The sequence below is a fragment of the Culex quinquefasciatus genome, chromosome 2 (genome assembly GCF_015732765.1).
Source record: "Culex quinquefasciatus strain JHB chromosome 2, VPISU_Cqui_1.0_pri_paternal, whole genome shotgun sequence".
NCBI lineage: Eukaryota > Metazoa > Arthropoda > Insecta > Diptera > Culicidae > Culex > Culex quinquefasciatus.
The window spans coordinates 176,295,149-176,319,885 of NC_051862.1; the positions used below are offsets into that span (position 1 = coordinate 176,295,149).

Here is a 24,737-nt window from a genome sequence, read left to right on the forward strand (position 1 = left end):
TGTTTTTTAATCATTTGCAGACTAAAAGTGATGAGATAGAAATTTTGTGTCAAAAGGTGTAAATTGGACAAGGCGTACTCAATATTCTGAAAAAATAAAACAATATAAAAGTTTTAAAACTCTGCCATTTTCCATTTTAAGGGAAATTTAATGTACTTTTCAAATTTACATTAGGGTGACAAGAAAAATTGAAAACAACAAAACATTTTTTTTAGATTTCGTGTTTTTTCTAACATTGCACGGTTATTTTTTAGAGTGTAACAATGTTCTTAAAAGTAGTAGAACAGACAATTACAAAAATTTTGGTATATAAACGTAATGAGTTTGCTTGTATCCATTACGAGTTATCGCGATTTCAAGAAAGTTTTGAAAACAAAAGTTTTGAAAATTTTTATTGTTTTAGAGTTGTATTTCGATAAACCGACTTTTAGATCAGCTCTGTAATTTGATTTTCAAATATAATCTATATACTTCTAAAACAATTAGTTTTTTTTTATCAAAAAAATCTAATTTGATTCAGTTTGATACATTTATTTTTTATCACCTCACCATGTTTTTTTTGTTCAATATATACATTTGGATTCAGCTTGAACATTTTTGTTACTCTCCTCTCTAATTAACATGTTTCATTTTGCTACTATTTTCAGTGATTACTCAATAATGTGAATAAATTTTAAAACGTTAGTTCACAGAATATATTGTCTTTATAACGAAGTTTTTTTCAATAGATATAGATTAAATAAAATATGTTTGCTCCAACCGCAATCAGTAAAAATAAAAAACTTTCTCGATTGAATTTTGAATTTAAAAATCATCGTTGTATAAATAATTCTAAAATTGTAAGAAAACAAGATAGTGATGTTGCTAATATTTCTAAAAGTTGAAAAATCAGAGGGCAAAACAAATATTTTATCAAAGACCTTCAAATTAAATTAAGCTGAAATAATTTTTAAATACATTCAGAAACATTTTAACCTTCGGGAAGTCGCGTGTTTTCGTCTTTCTTACAAGTGCCCTTACAAACTGTGTACAAAGTACACGTACGCGACCTCCGGTGGGTTAAGCAACTTCGGGTTAAGGCAAAAAAAATGAATTTTCGTGATCGACAACAATACAATTTAAATAAAATATTATTTACTACCAAAACCCTTATACCCTTAAATTATTCCATTTTAAAACAATGTTTTTTGATGTTTTTTCAGTATTTTCATTTGAAAAACAACTTTTGAGGTTTTTTTATATTATTTTGGAAAATGAGCAATGATTATTAAAAACTTCCCAAGTCCAATATTGTAGATTTTAAATTTGAATTGTTTCCAATATTTAATTATTTTTTTTCTTCTTAAGAATAGAAAACTCATAAATCAGAGAACAAAACACTTTTAAGTGAACCGGATTCTATACTAATTTCTAAACCAGCTCGCGGGCCGCACAAAAGACCTTGGTGGTAGTGCATCCATCCCTGGAGTTCCCGGGACAAAAATCCCGGGATTTTTCTAAAACCGGAAATTCCCGAATCCCGGGATTTTTTATATTTTGTCCCGGGAATTCCCGAAATTGAAAATAATTAAAGTTTTGGTCTAGAAATTCAGATTTGGTTGTGGAAAAAGATGAACAGTTGAATACTGAGTTATCAATAACAATTTTAAAGCAGAAAAAAAATGTATTCGGCATATATCAGCATTAATTTGGCCAATTAGGGTAAATTGCTAAAATTTTAGTTTACAGATCCGCAAAATGCTTTGCGCCTAAAACATTTCCTATTCAATTTAATTTATTTTTAAAAAAGACATAGAATTATATTCACGTATGTATATGACTTTAAACATGAAAAAAATATTATATTTAAAAAAGGGAGCGGTCGTGGCTGAATGGTTACGATGTTCGCTTTATAAGCGAATGGTTCTGGGTTCGATACCCATCTGCTCCCAACGAGAAAGTTCTGGACTCATTGAATTTGGAATTAATGAAAAAACTTCAGCTCACGGCGGGGTTCGATCCCCTCTCCTTTGGATTGGCAAGCAAAATGCTTTCCACTTTACCGTGGAGCATTAGTAGCTTTAGTTGGACTTAGACTGATATAGTTGAATCCAAGAAACGGACGAGAATAAAGTTGAATGCAAGTTGAATATCAGAACATACAAGAATGCATTGCATTGCATGCATGCAGGCGCATTTGAAATGAACCTACATTACCTCGCTATAAATAGCCTGGGCGACTGCTAGAATTCATCCAATAAGAGATGAGAAGAATTGAAAGCATTCCCATTAGAAATGAGAACACACGAAGAATTCGAACAACAATGCCAACGGTCGTTACCACTCGCCTAGGGTGGCTCCTCAGACCATTCACCTTCCCAAAAACCGTCCAATTCCAAGCGAAACTTACTTGAGGATACCGTGGAGATTTTCCCTTAATACTCTTAAAAAAGTGGAGCATCAACACTTCCCGTCTTCCAAATCCCCTATCCTTGTCCCTGGTGCGCGGTGGAGATGGGAGCGGCCGGCAATTGACGGCTGCCATAGTGGTGAGAATCTGGTTCAGGTGGAATTGGTTCTATTCCCAATTATCGATTCCTAGGCAACTTGGGCTTAGACAATCATCACATCACATGGCGAAAATCCAGTCTGCAATCCGCTAAAATCACCGTCTCCTAGCGAAGCGAAGCGAAAAAAAAATTTTATATTTAAAAAAATATTTAATTTTTCATCAAAAACCGGCATCTGGAGAAATCACGACAAAAGTTGCGAGTTAAGGCAGCTGTTCAAGCTATTTTTTGCATAATGTTCTGATTGATTTGATTGATTTCGGTTAAAACAGGAACAAAACAAAACAATTATTACACCGATTTCCGAATTAATTGCTCTAAAATCTCCTGTAAATATTCAATGAATAGTATTCATACTGAAGTCCCGATTATAACCAGTTAATGGTAGTGACTTAAAGATAATTCTTAAAATATGTTTAAACATAAAACATAAAATTTTAGACTTATCCAAACTGTTACATTATCTTGTATAATTTTATTTGCTTTCATTTCTTGTTTTTAGACAGTTTAAATTAATTTTTTTAGGCCTTTGTAGTCATGTTATATATATAGATAAAAGAAATATATTTAAAATTGTGGTTCATTTAAATTTCAAAGCACATCAAAGACAAAAAATGTGTTTAAAACTATCCAAAGACTGCTGTCCTTGTTCAGATTGAAGTGTATTTTATCCCCAATAAACAGTATTGAGATAATTCTATGATTTAGGCTTGAAAACCATAACAAATATAATGAAAACATAGATTTTATGACTGCTTCAAAAATTTCCCGGGATCCCGGGAATTCCTGGGATTAAAAAATATTTTTCCCGTTTCCCGGGAAATTCAAAACAAATTCAAATTGGACGCCCTACTTGGTGGGCCGCAGTTTGGTGACGACTGGCTTAGAATGATGGGAATGGGTATATTTCCTCTAGTTTGCAGTCCCAATTCGAAGCCTGAAAAAAAAAACCTTCAACTATCGTTTACAACTTGTGATTTGCGAATTGGTTTTGGTTCGCTTGAAAACGATGATTTTGGCGGATTGCATACTGAATTTTATCATATTCATGCATTGAACCAGAATCAGAACAACATGACGGATCTCAATCGCACGCCATTGGACAAAGAACGGGTAATTCAAAACGGAAATTATCGATGCTCCACTTTTTAAGAGGATAAGGGAAACTCTCCACGGTATCCAATTCTACAAAAAGTTAGAAGTTTAAAAAAAAGTTTAAAAATGACTACCCCAGAGGTGAGTCTTGTGAGCCTTTTGTTAAGTTTTACCCCGAACGTGTATAAAACTTTAAAATGGCACACTGTACTTCTGACACTCGTTGCACGTACCTCTGCCAAAGTTGTAAGAGTATTTGGTCAAATCAAGATTGATTCAACCGAAATATTTCCTGGCTTGAGAGGGTTAACCTCGTTACCCAACTTGAGGTGCGAACAATCGCATAACTCCCCCCACCACGGATTTGCCACTCAACCACGTGACGAAAACACAGACGTTAAAGTTGAGCGTGTGTTGGCGGGGCCACGTACATAAAATTCGCACATTCTTTCTCACAGCAAACAGCCCTCCCGCACCGAAAAAGGAAAACTTTCCACCATTGAGAGCTCGTTTGGAGAAGAAAAAATTGTGAAAAAGCTTCAAAATGTAAGGCCAAGGACTTTTTCGAAAGGCAATTTTCACTTACCCGGAGTTCCCCCCGATGACTTCGATAAGGGGCTTCAAACTTTTCATGTCGTTTCAATTTGGCAATGAACTTTTTCTTCTTCGTTTGTTTTCCATAGAAATTACTCATGCGTAGCTTTACGGCATAATCGGTTCATAAAAATTTCAAGCCATCATCATCGTGATCCGGGAAGCTTATCGGAGCCTGTAACAAAGCTTGGCCATGGGCTGGGCTTAATTTCCATCCGGTGCGCGTTTTTCGCAAAAAGTTCGTCAAACGGATGTTGAGCAAAATTAAGCCTTAAAGCGCATGGAAAACGATTAAAAGAAAGCTTTTAAGTGCCAGCAAAAAAAAAACATGTGAAAACATTTTACCTCCCGAAGGCAATCCATTCGCTTTTTCCCACTGAGCTAGTCCAAAGCAATTTTCCCAAAATTGTTTTCGTTCCAACTTCCATTACAGTTAAAATTGAAAGCGACACCGGGAGCCAAATGTAATAACCGTAAATAATCCGTTTGCCATCATAAACCTCACATATGCTGCTGCTTCTGCTGAATTCGCAACTGCAGTCGTGCTGCAGGCTGCAAGTGTTTCTAGGAGCCAAAAAAAAATAGTAGAAGTCAACATCGATTGGTCAATGTTACTCTAGACAGGATGGAAATTTTGGCATCAGTGCAAACTGGGAATATATCTGTGGAGTTATAATTCATAATATTGTACAAAAATATTAAAAACAAAACATTTTTGCTATTAAACTCAAAAGTCAGTCCTGACTTATTGAAGAAGCTTGCAAAAAAGTTAATCACAAAAAAACTAAAAAAATAAAGAATATTAAAATACTGCAATTTCTTAACATTCGACTTCAACCATTGATTTAGGGTCAGCCTAAGAAATGTCTCTGCTCACGGTTTCGTTACATAACCAAACCAGATACAAAATTTCAATGAGAATAAAAATGTTAGGCTTAGCAAAAATTTCCACCCCGAAAAGAATGATTAATGACCCTAAGTCCATAGCCTCAATTGAGTGAATTTTCCCATTATATTCAATGAACGTCCGTGCAAATCCTCAAACTCGTACCAATTGATATCATTTCGCAAAGTTTCTCCTTTTTTGCCGCCACCACATTGATCCGTTTATGGACAAAGTTCCGAGAGCGCAAAACCGGACCAGCGGGAAATTTTCCCCAAATTGCACAACACACCCAACACTCCCTCGAGTTGGCGCGGAACTATTTTCCGGCTGGCAAGAAAATTGAACAATTGATCAGCGGGAAATGAATGAGGAGCGGCGCGAGAGTGAGATGGCGTTTGCGGTGGGAGCAACGGAAAATGTTGGATAAACTTTGGTCACAGTTTTGGCAGATCGGCACCTTCTCTTCTATTCACGGCTTGTGAGCATTGTGGAAGAAAAAAAGTTTTACTAGCGCAAGAAATTAATACCAAACTGCTAGACTAAATCGATTGAAATGGAATATCTGCTAGAGTGGAACGGTTTTTTTTTCTGCGGCACTTATGCCTGGTCTAGTTTTTCCCGGGTGGTGTTTTGCCACAATGGAACTTTTGGCTCATTTTCAGCCACAGCAGCTTCGACAGCGAAGACGACGGCAGCTGTTAATGAAAAGCGTGGGCTGCAAGATGAATGGAACGAATAAGGTACTTTATTTATGATATGGAATCTTTTCTTTGGTATTTTGTTATGAAAGTTTATTTTGGTGTTGTTAGTTTTCAAATGTGGGTTCACGATCAATTTCATCAGTGGAAACTTGGTGGAAACACTTCTTCAACATTGATTTTATTTGAGTTTATAAAAAAATAAACTCCGAGTATCGCTTGTGTGGATATTAGCCTGTCCCATTTTGAGGTCATGTTGAGGAATTTTAGGTGCACACTTCTTAAATGGTAGATTGTTCTCTTAGACAAGAAAAAATAGTATAATACTTTCTCGCCCCTCCTTGTTTTACTAAAATAAAATCACTTTTTTTAAACAAATTTTCAGATTTTCAAATCGCTTGGAATCAATACAAAAACACACTATCTGCACTATCAATATTGGACCATAATTGAAGTTTTTGGCCTCTCCCAGGCGGATTTATGTCGAAAAAAAACTCATTTTTTAGAAACTTTTCAGGAATGCTCATTTAATTTAGGGTAGCCCACTAAAACCAATACATGCTTTAGGAAATTTCACAGCAAAAATTTTTCCATTTAAGAAAATGCAATTTCGACACACCAGATCCGAGATATTTGAGTTTTAGTGAGAAAAAAAGTGCCAATTTTCAAAATTTCTCAGTATTTAGCATACCCTGACCTTTAAGACATATGCTTGCAACGTCGTGTAACTAGTAGATCTTGCTTCTAAATTTGGAGAAATTTTGAAAATTGTCATTTTTTCTCACTTAAACACTAAAAGGAACTCGATTTGATCAAATCTGTAGTTTATGCGTTCAAAACATCGTTCCATTTTTTTTGTCGCGCTGGCCTCCGCGAAATTCCGGTTGATTTATATTTCGCGCGCAAAAAAAGATTCGGAACGAATGTTTATGATTACAGAAATTACAGATTCGATCAAAAAGAGTTCTGCAAAGCTCTAGGTTGAGTTACAAGGCACCACACAATTTTGAGGGCTGCTAATACAAAATGAGCATGTGAATATTCTGTATCTTGAGGTCTTTTCTGTACATATAATTTCGAAATTTCATGGTAAGAGTAACCTTTTAAATATGCTAAGACACTTATTGTTAACATTTTCATATTATACACAGAAAAAAAAAATATGGTAATATTACATCTGGGAAGGGGTACATCTTTTATGTCAGAAAAAAGGTGTAATTTTACCTCTGGAAATGCTTAATTTTACCACTTTTCTGGTGTAATGTCACTTTTGCAGTCTAAATTGAGGTAAAATTATATCATAAAAGAGGTAATATTCAACCTTCCAAAATTAAAGCTTCCAAATTTACACAATTTTTTTCTGTGTAGGTTTTTGAAAAACAGCACACGATTTTGAACAAAACTGTATCATTATCTCAAATGTGATGAAAATGCATATGGGACATGTATGCGAGCAGGGTCAGAGCAGTCCGATCAACAAAGTAAAAAAATAGACAAAATGTATGAAAGCTTTCAAAAATTGGGAACTTTTCCTTAACGATTTATTATCAAATTGCGAAAAATTAAACGTTTAACGAAAAAAATGTAAAGTCCTATTCAGTTGCAAATTTGACTTTGCTTCTAAAAATTAAAAAAATTAAGCTTCTAAGAATTAAGAATGACTACATTTCAGATTATTGTTTTAAGGATCAATTATTTTAAAAAAAATCATATCTCCGGTACCAGATTTTGCACCATCCTAAACATAAACCAGGGGATTGAAACTCGCTCACCTTCAAAACGGTGGCGCCGCGTGGTGGTACCTGCTTTTGTTTATCACACTGTGAAATTATCCATAGTTAATCCAAGGAACCAAAAGGTGGCAACAGAAATGTTCGTCCAAAAGGGGTGCTGAAAAAGCTTATTATTTTTTATCAAATTTTCGAACAAATCAGCAACAATTTACAAGTTTGACACTTAAAAGTTAGTTTTGTTATTTGTTTTGCAAAACCGCATATTTTTTAACGAAAGTGCCAAAAATATTCGTTATTACCTTTTGCCTCTTGGTGGCGCTTCGTATTAGTATGTGTGTGGTGGATGTTTGCGGACGTGCACGTGCACAGAACAGTGAGAACTAGCGAAAATGCCTCACTTTCTTGTGATACATTGCTTGAAGATTCATACCGGTGCTTTAACGCAAAATACGCCTTTTATTTTTTTCATCTGTGGTCCCAAAATAAAACATTTTTAAAAGGTTTGAAAATGAACTATTCGATAAAAAATACAAAAATAAAAGTGTTACAATGTATTTTGAATGCTTAAAAATCAATTGTACAAGTTATTCCAATGATTTTATATCAAATTTTCAGCCATATTGTTTTGAAAAACTAATTGTTTGGAACGTTTGTGAAGTACGAAGGAAGACAAAAACTTGCAATTAAGTTTGTAACGACCTAAAAACTCAACAAAAAATTCAGGAACTTTTTTCCGCGTTCCTTTCATTTCTGAAAAGTCCTAATAATAAATCTGTTTCTAAAGAAGGGATTTTCTGATTGGTTTGGTGTCTTCGGTAAATTGTAGAATTTACCGAAGACACCAAACCAATCAGAAAATCCCTTCTTTAGAAACAGATTTTCGAACATTTACAGGCCAATTTTGTATAACCAGCCGGTATTTTTTTTTTAAATTACTCTTAAGTCAAATTTAAACACTTTTTAGTGTAGGATCCAACTAAAATTTTGTTTGATACCAAAAACCAAGTTTTCAGATCAGATGCAATTTTTTTCACATCTTTGTGTAATCCATTTTTAGAAAGAATTTAGGAAGGCACAAATCACAACGGTTGTTTATAGTTGGTTTTTTAAAGTAACTATTATAACTATTTAAAAATCCTAGAATTGCAGGATTACAGATTGTTAATATCTGGGAAAATATATTTTGAAGCTTAGAAAAATTTGTATTTTAGGTTCATTTACTAATATCAGATAAAAATTATGATGCTAAATTTTTCGGAAGAATAGCAAATACCACAAAACACGTATGTAAAACCAACTAACAAGCTTAGACCAAAATTAATATTTAACGGTTCTTATGAAGCTAAGATATTAAAAATGATCAATAAAAAATTTCATAATTTCTACAGTGGATTCGCTGGCTGTCGATCTTCTCGAATTCAATATTGCTGTCAATAAACTTTTCAGTCCCTACACATGGATTGCTTTGAATTTTCGACGGTCCCTTCAATATCGACCTGGAGAGAGTCCACTGTATTTGAAATACAAAATAAACATTGAATCTGAAAACAAAGCCTAATACAAGGGAGGGAAAGTATCTTGCTAAAAAATACTTAATATTAAATTTCAAGCCAAAATCATCAATAGATCTTTATTTCCTTTACTAACTGTGGACTCAAAATTTAAAATTTACAAGAAAGTCTAGAAGGGCCCAATTTATATTAAACAGTTTACGATCAATTGTAACAGTTTTTTTCAATGCAGGTTTTTACACAAAAAACACATATTTTTTTATCGAAAATTTACGACGATAGGATGAAATATCCAATATGTTCGAATTTTGGAAACTCCGATGTCACTGAAACAGAAATTACCCAATAAAAGAATAACCAGAGAAGAAAATAAGCTGCAAATCATCCTCTGTCATTGGCCATCGGCCACTCCAACCATTGGGAGGCAGAACTTGGCCTCGAAAAGATCCCAGTTTTCTTCCCAGAGCGAATCCAATCATCAGCCCAGTTTGCGATGACTTTGACGCCTGGAAGTCTGCGCGTGAGCTTTTTTCTGGCACTGCCCGTCGTCGTCCGGGAGCCCGAGATCACTCCCGGGATGGAAAGCTGCTGGCCAACGACAATTAGAGGATGAAAAGCGCAAAAATGCCAGCTACAGAATGGCGGTGAAAGGCGCGATTCGCTCGAATGGAACTGTAAGGAACGACGGCTTCTTCGGGGTGGGGTGAATCGGATTGGCGTGACGGGGGAAAGTTAGGGCGCCGGAAGGAAGAATCGGTTGTATTAGCAACAAACGACCGAAACTGTTAATCAGACCATTAATCTTCGTCCTTTATGCCACGATGAAAGAGGTGGTGGGGGTTCGTCGCCAGCCATGCGTTCTGGGACATCGAACGGGTTCGACTCCTAGCGAAAGAAGAACTTTTCTTCTCTGCCGGAAGCTGCATGAGCAACTGTAAGCCGATTTGTCAATGCTGGAAGTGGTGAGCTGGCTTAATTTGAAAATAATTGATATGATGAGGCGTTTCTTTTGCCGTTGAACGCCATCAATCTTGGAATGCTTTGTTAGCCCTTTTCAAACGTTTTTCTGAACTTAAAGAATCGCTTTCTCCCAAAAACGCAAAACGCTTGAAGCAAATAGCGGCCACCATTGGCCATGGCTTCTTCGATTTCACCGGTTGACAACGACCCCCTCCGAAAGAAGGACACCAAAGCTTTCTTAGCACCAAATCATTATTGAGCTTCGAGCGTTCTGTTTGTTTTTACTTGGCCGGTAAGCTCTTGAACGGGTGCGTTTCTCCGACTTTATTAGTTTGAACTCGTCAATCGACCATCGTTTGCAATCATCATCAACAGGGAGGAGGACAAGGTTGGTCACCACACTTTGGCCTCCGGGGCTTCCCGAGGTGACGCCAGCAACAAGGGTCAGTAACTTGGTGAAAGCTTTTGAGCTCGTTGATAGAGTGGAAAATTATTATTGCACTCAGGAAGGACGTTTTCCTTTTACAATAGAATACTAAGGCAAGGTGTGCAATTCTCCAAAGCAGATTTTAGTTTTGGACCTGTTCTATTTCGTAATTTGAGTACGGATTTTCTGATCAATTTGATGTCTTCGGCAAAGTTTCAGATATTGCTAAGTACTTCTGGTGGTTATGCCATATTTGTTTTTTTTTTTTTGCTTTTAACAAAAAATATTGGATTACGCACAATATTCATTTTCATAAATCTTAATTTGGAGCTATTTAAAATTCATTTTTTGTTTAAAAATTGTGACTTTTTACCAATAGAAGTCACAGTCATGATCTATTGTAACATTGAAAATCCACACATTATGGTGGTGTATAAAAAACTTAATTTTTACAATTTACTGTATCAGAAGTCTCAGCAACCATTAGTCCAATCTTTAATGAATTAACGTCATGATTCGAAATCCGGACACTTAGTAGCATATCATTATTTTATAGCTGGCAAAAATAATGTAATAAGTTGTAAATCTAGAAATATCATCAGGATGTTGTATAAACAGTCAGTTTTAACCCTCTACAACCTAACCCCGCCTTTAGATGGGCTTCGATCTAAAAAATCGCCAAAAATCAATTTTCCATCCGATTTTTGATCTTTGAAAAGCATTGGAAAGAAGAACTCTTAAAATTTTAGAAAATTTCTGGGTTGGAAGTTTAACTTGTTTTATGTGACTTTGCCAATGTTTTTAAAAATGTCATTTTTTTAAGGGTCAACTTTGGCTGTGTTTTTTACTAAAATTTCCTATATTTTCAGTAAAAAGAAGTATGCAGTAATTTTTGTAGTGTCCCAGACTATGCCTCTACGCATTTTTTTGCAATTTAAATAATGATGGTGCGATTCTATAGCAGAAAATGTGAAAAACATGCAAAAAATTGAAAAAGTGACTGTAAAAACATGTAAAAATTAGATAGGTGAAATGTAATTATATTAGGTGGTAGAGTAGGCCAAATACTACCAAAAACAAACATAAACTAAACAAGATGAATGTAAATTAAAATACTAAAAATGATACAAGAAAAACATAAAACAAGAGAAGTAAAGTTTTTCGTAGAACAAAAGTTGCTCAAAATGACCTCCTGAAAACGGGAAAAATAAATATTTTCGAAAAAAAAATTTGGGCAGTAGAGGGTTAAGAGAATGCATGCAGAATATGTCTTTTCTTACAATTTTTCGTCAGAATTTCAAAATTAAAATGTCTTGTTGTGCTTCGAATCCCGGACACTGCTAAAAGCTGATTCGAAATCCGGACACTTTTGCTTATGAATCGTACAAATTTGAACTTAAATGTTAGTGAATGGCATTCATTAGGTCTCAGATAAGCTGTTAACATTAAAACAATCGATACTTTATACAAAAAAATTGCTAGAATTTAGGAAAAACAAAACCATAAATTTCTGCTTTGCCTTCCCGGTGCTTCGGACACTTATGAAATGTTTCAGTGAAATGTTTCACATTTTTGGTAAACTTATTATTTTATTTTATTTAATTGTTCTAGCATTAACTACAGCGCTAAACTTTAAATAAAAATTGAGGTTAGAATTCATCAAATAACATAGTTGTGACATTCATAATGCGAACTTATATTCAAATAATTTATAAAACAAGATGAGGTGCTCGGATTTCGAAGCGTCCGGGAATTCGAGTCATGACGTAAGCTAAATTGGACGAGCTTTTCGGGAAAAATAATTTCTTGAAAATAAAGAAAAAATCTCATGAAAATGGCGTGTATTTTTCTTTCAGTGTATTTTTTAAAGAAAGCCAGTACAATTTCCAACCAGTTTTTCTCTGACCACGTTTTGATACGATACAACAAAATACAAAAATATTTAAATAACTAACGCCCTTCTCAAATGTCATTCTCGAAGGCAACTGCACATTTTGTGATGAAACATGTAAACAATTTAATATTGACATAAACCTAGTACAACGTTTTGTTCATAAATTCATGCCGAATATTTTGCTACAAAAAGCTCATGAAAATATGTTTTCTATAAAAAGTTATATAACAAATACTATTACAAAAATAAAAAAAGGTGCAAAAAAAGTTTGTACACCTTTCGAAAAATTAACATAAATAAAGTTATTTGATGACAAATCACCATAAATCCAGTGTCCGAACCCCAAATAGGCATCCCTGACTAATTAAAAAAATTATTTGGATTGAATATAAAGTTTACTAATTACTTAGTATATAAGTTTATATAACTCTGGAACTTCTATATAAAACATATCTAAACTTAACTTTGCAAACTTTAAATTTAACTAAACGTCAATATATTACCATAAAATTGCTAAATAAACATTCTGGAGTGGGTATAACACCGTTTTGGGGGTCTTTGTATCGATAGAATAGATTTTTCGTTGGAATTTCGTACCAACCCGGAATTACGTCGTCGGAAAATCCACCGGCATCCGAACCGGTCCACAATTCACAAGTCAACCTATGTGGCATCGGAAAGGGCATACAATTTCCGATCTTTTGATACTTATACATCTAGGTTTTCTATAAAACCCACGTTTTAAAATACCTTAAATGCCCTTTCCGATGCCACATAGGTTGACTTGTGAATTGTGGACCGGTTCGAATGCCGGCGGATTTTCCGACGACGTAATTCCGGGTTGGTACGAAATTCCAACGAAAAATCTATTCTATCGATACAAAGACCCCCAAAACGGTGTTATACCCACTCCAGAATGTTTATTTAGCAATTTTATGGTAATATATTGACGTTTAGTTAAATTTAAAGTTTGCAAAGTTAAGTTTAGATATGTTTTATATAGAAGTTCCAGAGTTATATAAACTTATATACTAAGTAATTAGTAAACTTTATATTCAATCCAAATTATTTTTTTAATTAGTCAGGGATGCCTATTTGGGGTTCGGACACTGGATTTATGGTGATTTGTCAACAAATAACTTTATTTATGTTAATTTTTCGAAAGGTGTACAAACTTTTTTTGCACCTTTTTTGATTTTTGTAATAAATAGTATTTGTTATATAACTTTTTAAATTAAACATCTTTTCATGAGCTTTTTGTAGCAAAATATTCGGCATGAGTTTCTGAACAAAACGTAGTACTAGGTTTATGTCAACATTAAATTGTTTACATGTATCATCACAAAATGTGCATAGTGCCCAAGGGGTGTAAATACTTTTTTTACATACTGTATACAAAAATGGCTTATATAAGTTTAGGATAACATGTCTACAAAGTTTCTTTGATATCGGAGATATCGGTCGAGTATAAAAGTACAAAAAATACAATTTTTGGACTGGAATAGCTCTTTTTTAGAAGTGTAATTTTTTGGCCAGAACACCAAATTAATTAGAAAATCCGTTCTCAAGATATAGATTTTTGGATATCTTTGGGATAGTCTTTTTGTATTGGCAGCTGCCAAAATTGTATGGAAACTTGTATGTACGAACTAAAGATGCAAAATGTCTTCAATGGAAAAGTTGGTTGGCACACAAAATTGGAATCGTTTCGGGATATTATATCAGTTGGAACATCAAAATTAAGAGAAGATTCTTTGAGTCGAATTTCACTTAACGGAATCCTGGTAAGTTTTAAAAATCCTTCAAATGTCTAAGTTAGTAGAAGTTGTTCGAATTGGAGAATTGGGATTTGATAGTTCGATTGCAATTGTTTTAATGAAACAACTCTGTATTTCGTTTTGAACGCTGCTCCCAAACCGTCACTTAACCGGTTTCTTATCATCACAACGACATTCAGTCAAATGCGCTTACACACCAGTACTGACTGCTCGTATCTCTAATCCTACATGCATCCAACATGATGTTGATGACTTACTCTCGCGACTGCAGCACCTATTGATCATAAACCAGTTCCTCCTCCAGCTAACCGATCTTCAGTTGCAAAACATCGCATCGTCGCGTCGAGGATTTGAATAAATTTGTCCAACCAGCAGCCATCACCTGTTCAACAGTGTGATAACGCTCAACGTCTGCTAAGTGGATTGACAGCCGATTAGGGGCACACACAGTTTTGGCTCAAAAAATGGCAACTCCAAGGAAGTCACGCCTTTGTGCAACGCAACGGCCACACAACACCCAATCAGCTGGTTCTGCTTAGACTGACTGAGTTGCAGTCGGTCGCGGCGGTGCACTCGGGGGGTAAGGTCGCTCTAAAACGGTGCAGCTAAGGCTTAGAACGAGCAAGACAGAGAGCAGCGAGATGCAGCCTAGTTGAAGCTGCCGGAGCGGCAAAGTGCAATGTAGTCATTAGAGGTACCCTCTCTAGTTCAGTACCTGGAGAGGTGCTAGAGAGGTGTGTGCGTTGTGGATTTTACGATCGGTTTGGAGTGTTTTGGTGGCCGGAATGGAGATTCGTGCCCACCTGGTGGTTGCGACACTACTGATAGTAGGGTTAAACGGTAGGAGACTGGAGAGATAACACAGTTCAGCAGTTCAGTGCTAGTTCTAATGTTATGCTTGCCCGCACAGGTACGCGTGGAGGTCGTATCATTCCGTACAAAGCCGTCATCGAGTACAAGGGAACGGCGTTTTGCGTTGGTTCTGTCATCGACGCCGTGTGGATTTTGACCGCGGCCCAGTGCGTCATGTGAGTATCTAGAACATTCCAAAAGAAACAACCCCCACCGAACTAAAAATAAACCTTAATTTTTCCTCCAGGAACACCACCGTATCGTATCTAACGATTCGACTAGGCTCGTCGAACGCGTGGGACAGTGGAGCGCTATTCAGCGTAAAAGCGTTTCACGTCCACCCCAAGTACGACCCGGAAACATCCCAGCGGGATATCGCCTTGCTGCGGTTAAGTTCGGCGGCAAAGCTCGGACCGCCGCACTCCGTCAACGTCATCCCCCTGGTCAAGCCCGGGTACGGCATGGAGGAAGGCACCAGATGTTCCATCCCGTCATTGCCGGGATCATCATCATCGGGTGCGTCCGACGTGAAGGCCAAGCTGTGGTCCCGCGAACGATGCCAGGCGGCCGTGCCCAAATCGATCCAGCTGACCGACGATGCGTTGTGTGCAAAAATCACGCCCACCAACGGCACCAACCACCACCAGCAATCTACGGTGGCCGGTGGGCAATTGGTGGTCGGTGGTCACAAGAAGCGGTGCAATGATGTGAGTATAAAGCGATGTTACACGTGTCGGCGCAGAAGGGGTGATTTGGTGGGGTTTGCACAGCAAAAAAGTGGAAAATATAATTTAATGCTTTTGGGTTTAAAAAAAATTCTACATTTTATCGTTACTTTTGCTATTTTTAAAACAATTTATGATCAATTTTAAGAAAAACATTGTTTGGTTTTCTTCTTTACAAACATTAGTCGTGATTTAAAATATCTGAAAATAGACTAAAAAATTCGAACAGCCAAGATCGATGATATTCAAGTTCTTGACGATTGACCGATGACAACTCAATAATTTAAACAAAAATTCGATATAAAACAAATTATTTACAGCAATTTTAGATTGAATCATGATAAAGTTAATGTTGATCTTTATTTAAATGTTTTTTTTTAATTTTAAGGACAAATTTTTGACTTCAGTTTTAGCATTTGTATTTGCTTGTGTTAAGTGAATCTTCTGATAAATACTAAACAGTTTTTGCGAAACAAAAAAATGTTATTTATTTTAAAATAAGGCCGTTGCAAATATTTTTTGAAGTTTATGTCCCTCGACTCTGACCAAAGTCGAGGGGGGGGCGAAAAAATAAAAAAGTTTAAACATTGAATTTACGAGCCATGGTTTCAACATTTGAATGAACAAAGTAAACATAAACTTTGAAAAAATATTTGCAACGGCCTAATTGTTCTTAAATCATACTTATATGAACTTCAAAAAAAAAACTTAACATTAAATGTTAAGTTTTTTATTTTTTTTATTTTCTTCAACTTCGTGAGTGCTTGAAGGCATTTCAATTGATCTTCCCATTTTCAATATTAAGAACAAAATTTGAGGAAAAAGTTTCGCCTTCCAATATGCATTTTTACTTTTTTTTGACTTAGTACCGTAAACTTTGATTGATTTACTTTGATAAATTTTTTTTTAAAATATTTTTGAACTGGCGGACCAGCCCCAAAATTTGCATTTTTCAACATTAAATGGGGAAGGCCATATTATGTCCATACACTTCAAACAAGATATTTCTAGAGTGTTTAAAAAATTTGTTCAGGATACAAATTGTTATTTTACAATCCGGGGTGACTCACATTAAAAGAATGCGACTTGTATTTAGTATATAAAATGATAAGCTTCTCAACTTTTAATAAAATTCATATAAATTCTAGGTAAAGCTAATCCAAAATTACAGCTTTACTGGAAATTCGACGGATATATTCGGAATATTCTTTCTTGAAAATAAAAAAAATCTTTGTCACTTCCAACCACGATATTTTTTTTTTGTATTTATTCGATTTGGATGGAACTTTGAGTCTACCTTTTCTATGTTCTAATTTTGGCAACAATATCCAGAGATCGGTGTCAAATATTTGTATTTTGAATTTGGTGTCTTCGGTAAAATTACAGAATTGCATAGGACTTTTCCGAAAAATGATGTTGCAAATATTTATCAATGTTTTTGTCAATTCAATTTATTTTCGGAATATTTTCCAACTGTCAGGGGTTTTCTCAAGATTATTATGTTTAAAACATGTACTGGGGTAGGTCACACAAGGTCCATGCACTATCTTTGAAAAAAAGTTATTTTCAAAAGTGCCTAAAAAATAGCTGCGAGGCTTTGATAGTCACATTTTCTTTTGTTAAAATTATATTGAAGGTATACACATTTTATTTCTACTTCAAATTTACCATCGCTATGGTTGGTAATATAGTTTTGAAGAAATAAAATCAAAGTTTAGATTAAGTTAACTAAGTGTAAAAGCTTTTTTACAAAACACATATACATTACTCTGATTGCTAATTTTATTCGCTCCTAAAGTTTAATTCAGATCCACATTACCTCCTTGCCCTGATATACAGTGTAAACTAACAGGATATCGTTTCAATAAAATAACAATTACAATTACAATTACAATTTTAGGTAAAATTGATAAAAAGTCACAATTTTGCCTGAAGTTCATTAAAACTAGTTTTTTTTTGTAAAATTATCCATTCATATTGCATTTTAAACTGAATTCGAAGCACGAATCAAATGTTTTCACATTTTATATGTAATTTGTTCTACTGAAATTGCCTATTATTTTGAAATTATTTCAAAAACACATAATATTTATTATTTACAAACTTATTTTACTTTCCAACTAAAAATTCAATCCGTTTTCCGATTCGAAATCATGTTCATTGTGAAAATCATGACACTTTGAGAATATTAAAATAATGCTATTCATTAACATTTTCTTATTTATAGTTAACAAACTATTGAAACTTTTCAAAATTTTATGAAATTTTCTTGAGATACTTTGAACATTTCTTTACCATAGTCAGTATGATTCCATATCATTTCACAGGTATTTAATTTGTACGGAAAAATCTCAAACCTATCAAAGTCTCCCCGATTTACGGTACTTATCATTCCAATATGCTGTAACATCAAATTATCGAATTGTATTTAAATTTCCTACCTTTTGAATGATTGTTTGTAGATCTCTTTTTACAAACCAATGATGAAAAATGACGTTTAGCAATTCCATCGTGAAACTTCTTACTTTTCCTGTTATTCTCGAGCTACCAAAAATAACAAAAAAGAAAATTAATACCTTTCAATAGCAAATTGAAAATTTATACTTTTAAACACTGAAATGCGTGCTGAAAAGCTGAACTTTTCAGCACAAGTACCAAAAAGTATATTTTTCATGTTTGACATAAAAATCGGTAAATCTCGATGGATAAAAGAAAAAAAACTCGCGCTTAAAAAATCTTAAACTACTATAATTGTATATTTATAAAGAACAAAATTTCAAAACATTTAGTTATCTTTCTAAGCAAACCAAAACTTTTTTGAAAGTCCGTGCAATAAACACCACAACAAAAACCCCCAATTGCCCACTAACCCCAAAGTCCATGTTTTGTACGCGACAAAGTAATCGATACATGTACGTACTCGTGAAACCTTCCCTTCTCCCAAACAGCATCACCAACAACAACAACAACTGCAACTGCAACTTCACCTACAAGCGCCGCTGCTCCCATCACGGTTCATGCCGGGCAGCCCGCTAGTATGCGAAGGCAAACAGGTTGCAGTCGTACGACAACGGGCCAGCTCAACAACCAAGCCAGGTCATTGCAACGACGGCTTCGACGTCGACCACGTTGAACGAGATTTGCCGGATTTTTTCACCGATGTTGCATTCGCGGACCAGTGGATCAGCTCACACGTGCGGAGGAAGAGAAAGTCGGGTGGTGGGGGAAAGCCGGTGGCCAAAATCCGGCGGAAGATGCACAGCCGGAACGGGGGTGTTACGAGACGGTGGTTTCATGGAGGTGCGATCTTGGTGGTTGTAGTTTTTGGTTGTTTGAGGAATTTGTGAGGGGAAAAAATTCGCGGGTTTTGCCAAGGTCGAAAAACAAGTCTAGTCAAGCGTTCTGATTTGAATAAAATTTGAATTCTTTTTTTACACTCGAGTTTGGAGGATTTTCGGGTTTTTGAAGAAATGTCCCTGGTAAACTTAAGGCTTTATATTTTGAATCCAGATCTTAACACTTTAATAAATATAATCACACTTGCTATGAAGAACAGTATCGCTAAAGTTAACCAATTAAACTTTGAGAGTCTCCACGAATGATTTTGATCTGTCTGCAGCATACTACAGTTTTCAGTCACTATGCTCGTAATCCAGGTTGAATACTCGACTGCAGGCGTGAACATCTCCGTCACATTTTGGTCCAAACATTGGCTGGTGTTGGACAAAAGTGAGACCGTTTGAAATATTTCGCCAGTTTTGCAGATTAGTGGACTCCCTCGATGAAACTGTCGATAAAAAGGACTTCAAATTTGTTCTCAAAGCAATTGGAACATAATACCTCGCAGAACTTTGCCTTATGATCATGAACACAGAACGTTCCTTTTGTGCTATTTGTACAGTTGAGCTGAACATTCTCCGCCAAAATTGAATCCTCTCTATTTCGATTCCACCCCAGCATGATACACTGACTAACGCTCGTCAGATCATGATAGTTGTCCATAACCGCAATCGGCAGTGTTCGATTGACCCAGTTCATGGACCGTTTCAGCTTGAGGATTGCCAAACCTTCCTTCTTGGTTTTACCACTCGGATGGACGTAGATATTCTGGACCTTCTCGTGGTGCCCACTGGAACTGGAATCCTGAGGTTGAATCCCAACGGATATATCGACAGGTGACACGTGTCTAAAGGTAGCAATCGTTAAGATTTTGAAAATTCCTCGCAATCAACACTTCAATACCGTACACAGCTGGCCAGAGTCAGGATCCACCGCGTGCCGAGGACACATCCCGAGCAAAATTGACCACCTTCGTTCTCCAACGAGGCCACATAGTGAATCCGTGATGTTTCCAGTGCATGGAATGAACACACAGAAAGAATATCACCTCCTCCAATGAAAATCACCAACAAAACCAATTTCACTGCAACTGTCATGTCACGCACCGCAACTAAACGCACCGCTCATAACGAACGCACTACCGTGTGCGACTAAGTCGCGAGCCCCGGCCGAGCTACTCTACCAGGCGACTACTAAAGTCTCGAAGGCAAACCCCGAGCGCGCTTAAACTAGCATTTGGCATTCGTTGACGCTGCGATAGCCTGCGAGTTTACAAACGCGGAAGGACAAGCGAGCGATCGATTGATCGGTCTGTCGAGAGAGAGAGATCGGAGTAGGACTTCGGATGCGGTTTATATGTAAATGCAAATTGTGTAAGTCGGAATCGCGTGTGTAATCGTGATGGGTGAGTTGAGCGTTGATTGGGACAAGTAAATTAACATGGTGTTATGGTAATTATACTGGATTTGAATTAAAGAATAAAGATTTTGAGTTTTTTGGTCAAATTTTTGTAATTATGAATATACTCATAAAATGTTTAGTAGGGTGCCCAGAATATGGGACTTTTTCTCAAAACCTCGCTCCACAAGCTGAATATTGTTCCTTGACCTATTTTAGGACTCTGAGCCAAATATGAGCAAAATCGGTCAACATTTACCCATTGATACTCGGAGGTGAAGTTTGTATGGGAAAATTCGAAAAAATGTATGGAAATCCAAATTTGCTTACGGTTTGGTCTGCAGGGTGCTCTACTTCCATCCAAATATTCCCAAAAGTGAGATTCTCATTGGAAATTTAATGATCTACAACTTTGTAGAACATACCAAAGCTGTGAAACTTGCACCTGAAAAGTTATTAGCGAATTAAAAAAGTCATTTTTGTATGAAAAACATATTTTTCACCAACTTTAGGCTCGGGTATCAATGGGTTAATCTCAACAAATTTCGCTCAAAATTTACACAGATGCTTAAAATTACCCAAAAACCCGTTTTTTGCTTGTGGAGCATGGGGTCATTTTTTCTGGGCACCCTAATGTTTAGGCATAAAAATATTTTGAGAATCCCGGAAATTCCTGGGATATGTTTCAATCACTCATAAAATCAATGTTTTCATTATATTATTTGTTATGTTTCAATTCTCAATTCAATTGTGTTTTTATTAGAATTTAACTGTTCTGCTCCAGGATGTTACATTTGCAATTCAGAGATTTGGAGAACCTTTCAACTGAGATCAATTCATAAGCCTTTGCAGGGAGGATACATATTTCTACGTTTAGATTTTGCTAACTGGGTGTTCTTTTAGGAAAAATAAATTTTAAGAAAAAATAAATTTTAAGAAAAATTTGTTATGTTTTTCAAGCATAAAATCATAGAATTCGCTCAATAGGGTAAAATAAATTTTAAACTGATTTTGGTTGAGCTTTGGATTGTAAATAAATCACAATTTGTAATCCAATTGGATTTAAAGTACAAATAAGTCTCTTACAAATATATTGCTTTTATTTTATTAATTTGAAATTGCTAGAAAAGCATACCAATTGTATGAGAAAAGGAGGGGCAACAAGTAAAATGACATCCAGTTGATGTTGAATTTTAATTAGTTTAGAATTTGATGTTATTTATGAAATTTTTTGAAAAAATATCTTTTAATCACTGCCGCCAACTTGTTGAAATCGCTATTCTGCCCCTGATCACATAAATTTCCTATATGCATTTTCATCATTTTTGAGTTATTGATGCAGTTTGGTTCAAAATCGTGTGCTCTTTGAGAAAAACCTGCGACATCCAGTACTTTGTTCTAGAAATCAGGATGAAATCCCTTTTTTTTTCTTCAGAGAACTTAACACGTAACCTTTATGTGAAACAAACTTGCTTTACGTTTTTCTCAGGTTGCTGTTTTTGCAAATGGGACATTCAAGCGAACATGGGCAGTACTACAGTCTGAATAGGGACAGGAGATTTTAGATCAATACCTTTGAAAATCGGCGTACAATTTTTTTGTTTTGTCCCTGTTTTAACAAAAATAGAAACAATCAAAATACCACGCAAAAAATTGGTTAATTCGATGAATTTGTCCTGATTTTCCTCAGATGCTGGTGCTTGAGGAAAAAATGCAAGTGAATTGCATGAAGTTTAGAATTTTCAACTGTTTTTTATTTCTTTAAATTTTTTGGTTTAATTTAAAAGGGGAAGTTGTTTAAAAGAATAAGAAAACATTTATACAAGATTTTGTACGTTTTTTTGCGGTAAAATATACCATTTGGTGTAACGACATTCGGTAAAATGTCCATTTAGCTGTAAGGCATTTGACGAGATTGTGTTGTTTTGTAATGTTTGGTTATAGAGAAGGCCCAATGAAGCATTTGGCAAATAAATAAATACAAATAAAATCGATTCTGGGTTGAAAGAAATTTGCTGTTACCAAAATTTGTTGGTCCCTGATGGTATCAAATAAATCATTTTAAAAGAAGTCATTTTATTGAGTGTAGCTCTTCAAAAAATGAAGAAAACATTAATTATCTTTTCTGATTTCACTCACTATTTCAATGAATCATAACCAGTTTTCTTTCTTCTTATATCGAAAATTACATATTTTACAAAGTATGTACAACGTTTGCAAATTGTGTGAAACTTTGTCCTAAGGAGTAACTTTTATCCCTGATAACGAATCCGAGGTCCGTTTTTTGATATCTCCTGATGGAGGGGCGGTACGACCCCTTCATTTTTTGAACATGCGAAAAAAGAGGTGTTTTTCAATCATTTCCAGCTTGAAACGGTGATGAGATAGAAATTTGGTGTCAAAGGGACTTGTATGTAAAATTGGACACCCGATTTGATGGCTTACTCAGAATTCCGAAAAAGACGTATTTTTCATCGACAAAAACTATAAAAAAGTTTAAAAAACTCTGCCATTTTCCGTTATGTGACTGTAAAATTTTTTGGAAAATGTCATTTTATGGGAAATTTAATGTACTTTTCGAACCTACATTGACCCAGAAAGGTAATTTTTCATTTAGAACAAAATTTTTCATTTTAAAATTTCGTGTTTTTTCTAACTTTGCAGGGTTATTTTTTAGATTGTAACAATGTTCTACATAGTTGTAGAGCAGACAATAACAAAAATTTTGATATATAAACATAAGAGATTTGCTAGTAAAAATCACGAGTTATCGATTTTACGATTTTTTTTGAAAAAGTTGGTCGTCGTTGATCCTGGCCGTTCTTGGTCACCCACGACACGACAGACACGGACGGCGAAACAAAGAGAAACGCAAAAAAGAACTTTTTCAAAACTTTTTTTTCGTAAAATCGTGGTAACTTGTGATGTTTTTAAGCAAACTTCTTATGTTTACATATCATTTTTTTTTTTGTAATTGTCTGCACTAAAATTTTGTAGAACATTGTTACACTCTAAAAATTAACCGTGCAAAGTTAGAAAAACACGAAATTTTAAAATGAAAACTTTTGTTCATCCCTCCGTGTACGCACGAGTGCAAGCAGCAGTCAAGTGCTCAGTGCTCCATCGTTTTTTCGAAATTTTTCGCCGTAATTTACCGTGATTAGCCACGAGTTTGCTCCACCAGCATGCCAAGGGCCGGCCGTGGCCGTGGCAGTTCGAGTGCGGCCTCGAAAAACCCGCGAAGTTCGTCTACCGGCCGTGTGCAAAAAGGTAAACAAACCAACGCCGCGTCGTCCGCCATGGGAGTGTGTGCGCCAAAGGATTTGACCCGAAATTATTACACGCTAATTACCGCGTCCAGGATCGCAGCCCTATTAGGCTCCGTTCAGCTACTTCCGGCAATCCGTCGACCGATGGCGCTTCAACATCCGCCAACATTCCCACCAGTAACAAGTTCGCGAGACTGAGTGACGAGGAAAGCAACAACAACAACACCGACGGTAGCACTACCGACGACGACGACGACGATGTTCGTGCACGGAAGAAAGTGATTTCGCCAAAAAAAGTAATTACTCCAAAGGAACGACGACCACCACCAATTTTTGTTTTGGACACGTTGGCGGGCGATGTTGACGAGCAGCTGGAAGGCCTCGTGTACTGCCTCAAAATAGGTAAATCGTCAGTGCAAGTGTTCACATTTGACCAAAAGAACTTCGACCTGGTTGTGGAAAAATTGAAGCGTAAAAACTTCAAATTCTACACATTCGACCCCGTGCAGAAGACCGCTGTTAAGATCGTCTTGCAGGGGTACCAAGACCGCCCGACCTCCGTCCTCAAGGAGCACCTATCGGGTGTCGGAATAACGCCGCGAGACATAAAAGTCCTCTCGCGGAAGACAACAGTCACAGGTACACACACACTGTACCTGTTGTACTTCGATCGCGGCACCGTCAAACTTCAAGACCTGCGGCGGACTAAGGCATTGGACGGTTTTTGGGTAAACTGGCGGTTTTACTCAAAAAATCCGACGGACGCAGCGCAATGCCACCGTTGCCAGAAATTCGGCCACGGCTCGCGGAACTGCAACCTCCGGCCCCGCTGCGTGAAGTGCGGTGAGTCACACCTCTCGGAGGTGTGCGCACTGCCACGAAAGGCGGACTTGGGGGAAAACGCAGAACAAACCAAGCCGCGCGTAAAGTGCGCGAACTGCGGCGGTAACCATACCGGTAATTACCGCGGATGCGTCGCGCGGAAGTCTTACCTCGAGGAGCAGGAAAAGAGGAAGAAGAAAGCAGCAG

At 36.2% G+C, this 24,737-nt stretch overlaps 3 protein-coding genes across 4 annotated transcripts in view; 1 reads left to right on the forward strand and 2 right to left on the reverse strand.

Annotated features, from left to right (window-relative positions):
* The window catches only part of LOC6049130 (cyclic nucleotide-gated cation channel subunit A), a 257,969-nt gene that overhangs the window by 97,201 nt on the left and 136,031 nt on the right, over nucleotides 1-24,737 (reverse strand). The window lies entirely within an intron of this gene.
* On the forward strand, nucleotides 14,836-19,067 carry LOC119766662 (trypsin 3A1-like). Its single transcript, XM_038251829.1, has 4 exons — nucleotides 14,836-14,965; nucleotides 15,036-15,153; nucleotides 15,225-15,684; nucleotides 18,651-19,067. Exons 1-4 carry the CDS (start codon nucleotides 14,911-14,913, stop codon nucleotides 19,047-19,049), a joined length of 1,032 nt encoding a protein of 343 aa, XP_038107757.1. The 5' UTR covers nucleotides 14,836-14,910; the 3' UTR covers nucleotides 19,050-19,067.
* On the reverse strand, nucleotides 19,186-20,257 carry LOC6033218 (chymotrypsin-like protease CTRL-1). The gene is made up of 3 exons (XM_038251830.1): nucleotides 19,945-20,257; nucleotides 19,543-19,888; nucleotides 19,186-19,489 (listed from the first exon to the last, which is right to left on the reverse strand). Exons 1-3 carry the CDS (start codon nucleotides 20,136-20,138, stop codon nucleotides 19,196-19,198), a joined length of 834 nt encoding a protein of 277 aa, XP_038107758.1. The 5' UTR covers nucleotides 20,139-20,257; the 3' UTR covers nucleotides 19,186-19,195.